This window comes from Mycena indigotica, assembly GCF_014461135.1.
Source record: "Mycena indigotica strain 171206Taipei chromosome Unknown Mind.scaff0004, whole genome shotgun sequence".
Lineage (NCBI taxonomy): Eukaryota > Fungi > Basidiomycota > Agaricomycetes > Agaricales > Mycenaceae > Mycena > Mycena indigotica.
The window spans coordinates 4,825,002-4,828,841 of NW_023503003.1; the positions used below are offsets into that span (position 1 = coordinate 4,825,002).

At 53.2% G+C, this 3,840-nt stretch overlaps 1 protein-coding gene across 1 annotated transcript; it reads left to right on the forward strand.

Moving 5' to 3' along the window:
- Positions 1-1,602: 1,602 nt before the first annotated feature.
- Positions 1,603-3,393, forward strand: MIND_00531500 (Pleiotropic drug resistance ABC transporter protein; the record flags this gene model as incomplete). Its single annotated transcript, XM_037362101.1, has 10 exons — positions 1,603-1,700; positions 1,752-1,782; positions 1,828-2,113; positions 2,161-2,366; positions 2,416-2,510; positions 2,556-2,596; positions 2,641-2,853; positions 2,901-3,006; positions 3,051-3,289; positions 3,335-3,393. The coding sequence occupies 10 exons, from the start codon at positions 1,603-1,605 to the stop codon at positions 3,391-3,393; spliced, it is 1,374 nt and encodes a 457-aa protein (XP_037222393.1).
- Between the last annotated feature and the right edge of the window lie 447 nt (positions 3,394-3,840).

The following is a 3,840-nucleotide window of genomic DNA, read 5'->3' on the forward strand; positions in this document are numbered from 1 at the left end:
TACCCCGATTTGGGCTTAACTCGCGCAGACTCGCACTCAATGTTGCCAAGTTTCGTTTGCGATGCCCAACATCAAATCGGGCGAGGAACACCTCGCAGACATGTCTGTGCGAAAAAGTAAGTCATATGCGAGACGACTTTGACCTTGTCTTTCAACTTCTCGCTAGACCAAACACGAGACCAACTATTCAGCCTTGGAGCCAAGTTGGCCTTGCTGATTTCCCGGTGAGTTTGGTTCTGCGGCGAGATAGATGTGGGCTTGTTTACAGCTCGCAGCGTCGTATGCGGATAGCGCGCCTTCCGAGCAGCGAGGGACGACACGACCGCGTCGCTTGAAGTTGATTGATGGTAAGTTTCAATACTATACACAATATATTTTGCTCACTTTCGCAGTTAAATAATTCGTTGCCCCGTCTCCATGCTCAAAGCAGCCCCGGCAGGCTGCCAAACTTCGCGCCGCCATTGGTCAGCTTACTTGTGGGAAAGCACGCGTTAGCCTCATCTTTGCCGCCAAACCAGTCCCATCTTGTCTGCGATGTGTTGCTTCGGGATATCGCGGGCCGGGGCTTGCGGCGGAGGTGCCATCCGAGCTGAGTAAGTCGGTCGCGAGTTGCGCGCGGGGAGGAAGGCAAAGCCGGCCGGCCAGCCGTGACCCGTGGCTGCTCTTTTAGCGGGGTCGTTTGCAAGGCTGGGTTTGGCCGTCCCCGCTGATCAATGGTGAGTTTCCTTGTAAAACTCGAAAAATGACCACATAACATACTTTTAAAGGCTTGTTTCCATCCACAAAAGGCCTTGTTCGTTGCCGAACTACTTGCGCCGCAGATTCGGGATCGTCCTAGTAGCCAGTATGTAGTCGTGAGTTGCGCGTGTTGAAGGGCCGGCTGTGCCGTGAGTTTTCGCTGGCCTGGGATTAGGCGGTGGTTGCGGGAGAAGAGAGTTGCCGCGTTGCCGACAGAGAGTGTGAGCGGGCCAATCGCGCGGGTTTCCATGCGCGAGATTCTCTCGGGAGGCGTGCCGGTTAAGGCCAGAGCCCATAGACGCTCTCTCTTCAGGTGCCGCCCAGCGGGTCGCCGAAAGAGTGTCAGTGCGGAGGCCCATGTGATCCGGAACAGAGCCCGTGGCCTCCCCTTGCGAACTCCGCCATCGAAGTTGAAGTTGTCGCCGTCATGGTGGTCGTCGCGGAAAGAGTGTCGGTCCCGCGTCCCGGCCGCGGCGCCGGGCGTCACAGCACTGCCAAACGTGACTTGAAGGTCAAGGTCCGTTTTTTTCCTTGCGAACAGCACCGTAAACTAACCGACCGTCCAGCTGGTACTCATTTGAACCCTCCTATCACTGGGGACAAGGTCAGTTTTTTTTTTCCCGCTGTCACCATTTGCATGGCTCATCTTCATTGCAGAACACTTTGTTGACTAAATTTCAAAACTTCCACCCACGACTGACGCGCGCAGATTATGCCGCCGGAGGGATAAGTAACGCCTCGGGCTTGAACGCGGCGTTGAATGAAAGGGAGCGGGTGTGCGCACATCTTGGACGTTCGATCGTATATATCGCGGTATGTGCTCTTTCTTCTCTTGGCTTATTGACTACTGCTTACAACCGAATTATGGCAGGTCAAAGTGCATGGAATGTAGTGCGTCTGCTTCGCAAGCTGGCAGATCAAGGCCAGGCAATTCTTTGCACCATCCATCAACCCAGTGCTCTGTGAGAATTACCCGCAAGCATCAACCCTTCCCTCATCTTTTTTTTTTTCAGGCTCTTCGAATCATTCGACCGACTACTTCTGGTGAGTCTTCGATGTTTTACGTCGATAATTCAATGATTTGTGCAGCTCGAGCGGGGCGGAGAGACCGTGTATTTTGGCGACATCGGCAAAGACTCGCACGTCATCCGCAACTACTTTGCTGCCAACGGCGCATTCTGCCCGGCGAACGTCAACCCGGCCGAATACATGCTTGAGGCCATTGGTGCTGGTACAACTCCGCGAGTTGGCGACCGCGACTGGAAAGACATCTGGCTCGACTCACCGGAATGCGAAAGCCTGCGATCCAAAATCGCACAGATCAACAATGAGGCGTTGACCAGGCCTGTGGCAGAGAAGACCAAGCTGAGCACCTGTGCGATCGTTCTTTATTCCCATAAACCTTTGCTAATTTGAGGAAAGATGCGACCCCCTTCATGTACCAACTGCGTACCGTCACTGCTCGCAATTACCTTGCGCTCTGGCGATCGCCAGACTACCTCTTCTCGCGGTTGTTTGTCTGCAGCTTCATTTCGTTCTTCGTGTCGCTGTCGTTCTTGCAACTGGGCATCAGTCTCCGGGATCTCCAGTTCCGCGTGTTCTCGCTGTTCTGGGTCACTATTCTTCCCGTAAGGACCGCTGGTGTTGCTTTGTAACATATGCTCACCGTTGGGTCAGGCTATCATCATGGCTCAAATTGAACCTATGTTCATCTCCAATCGCCGGACTTTCATCCGAGAGGCGTCAAGTCGCATCTACTCCCCTTACGTGTTGTGCGTTGTTTCTTGGCCGTGATATACCCGTCTAACTTTGCTCAGTGCTATTGCTCAAACATTGAGTGAGATCCCTGGCTCCATTGGTAACATCTTTCTTTAAGATCACTTCCCTTCTAACACTGTACAGTTTGCGCTATCGTATACTGGGTCCTCATGGTCTACCCAATGCACTTTGGGCAAGGCGCTGCCGGGCTCAACGGCACCGGCTTCCAGCTGCTGATGACGCTGACGATGATGATTTTCGGTGTTACCCTGGGCCAGCTAATCGGCGCCATCAGCCCTAGCGTCCAAGTCGCGGCGCTGTACAATCCTTTCCTGACTCTGGTCCTCGGAACATTCTGTATGCCGCGTTATCGGTGATTATCTTATCTGACCCCCTATCTCTAGGTGGTGTTACGCTCCCGCATGTGAACAACGGGTTCTGGTGGACATGGCTGTACCAGCTTGTGCCGTACACGCGGACCATCGCCGCGATGGTGTCCACGGAGCTTTTGTATGTCGCTTATATATTTCGAGCGTCACTGACTCTGCCTTCAGCGGCCTGAAAGTGCGGTGCAAGAGCGACGAGTTTGCGACGTTCAATCCCCCGACCAACATGACCTGCGGCCAGTGGGGCCAGGCCTTTGTCAACATCACGGGCGGGTACATCGACAACCTGGACGCGACGTCCAACTGCAAGTACTGCTCGTACGCGGTCGGGGACGAGTTCTACACCCCGCTGGGCATCAGCTTCTCTGAGCGCTGGCGCGACTTTGGGATCTTCCTTGCTTATATTGGTTTGTCCCAGGTTGTCTTCTCGCTCCTGCTCTGACGTTGCACAGCTTTCAACATGGCTGCGACAGTCATTGCATCGAGATATCTCCGCTACGCCAAACGCTGACCCATAATTGCCGCATAGACTATAGACCTATCATCATCATACAATTATACAATACAGTACTATTACACGCAATAAGCATTTCAGATTGTACTTTTTACCCTGCAGCAGTCGAGGTACAGAGGCCAGGTTACATCAGACGCGTTACTTCTGAAGAACAACTACTTTCTTCCCAAGTTCCCACGATCCCGCCTTTAGAGTCGCCATTTCACTCACGCGTCAACTATGCAGCCGGAGGCCTTTCTATTCCGTCACTTTCGCACGTGGCATTTGTTTTTTTTTTTTTTTTTTTTGAATCACATTTATATACCGCGTACAAGTATGCGTGTGCTACTAAGGCGCGGTGCTCGGAGAGCAAGGGCCGGGGTGGGTTGGGTGTCATTTACTGTTTTGTGGGGTTGATGTATGGGTTTCCGTGTGATTGGTTGAGCAGCGTCTGGTTCGCTGACG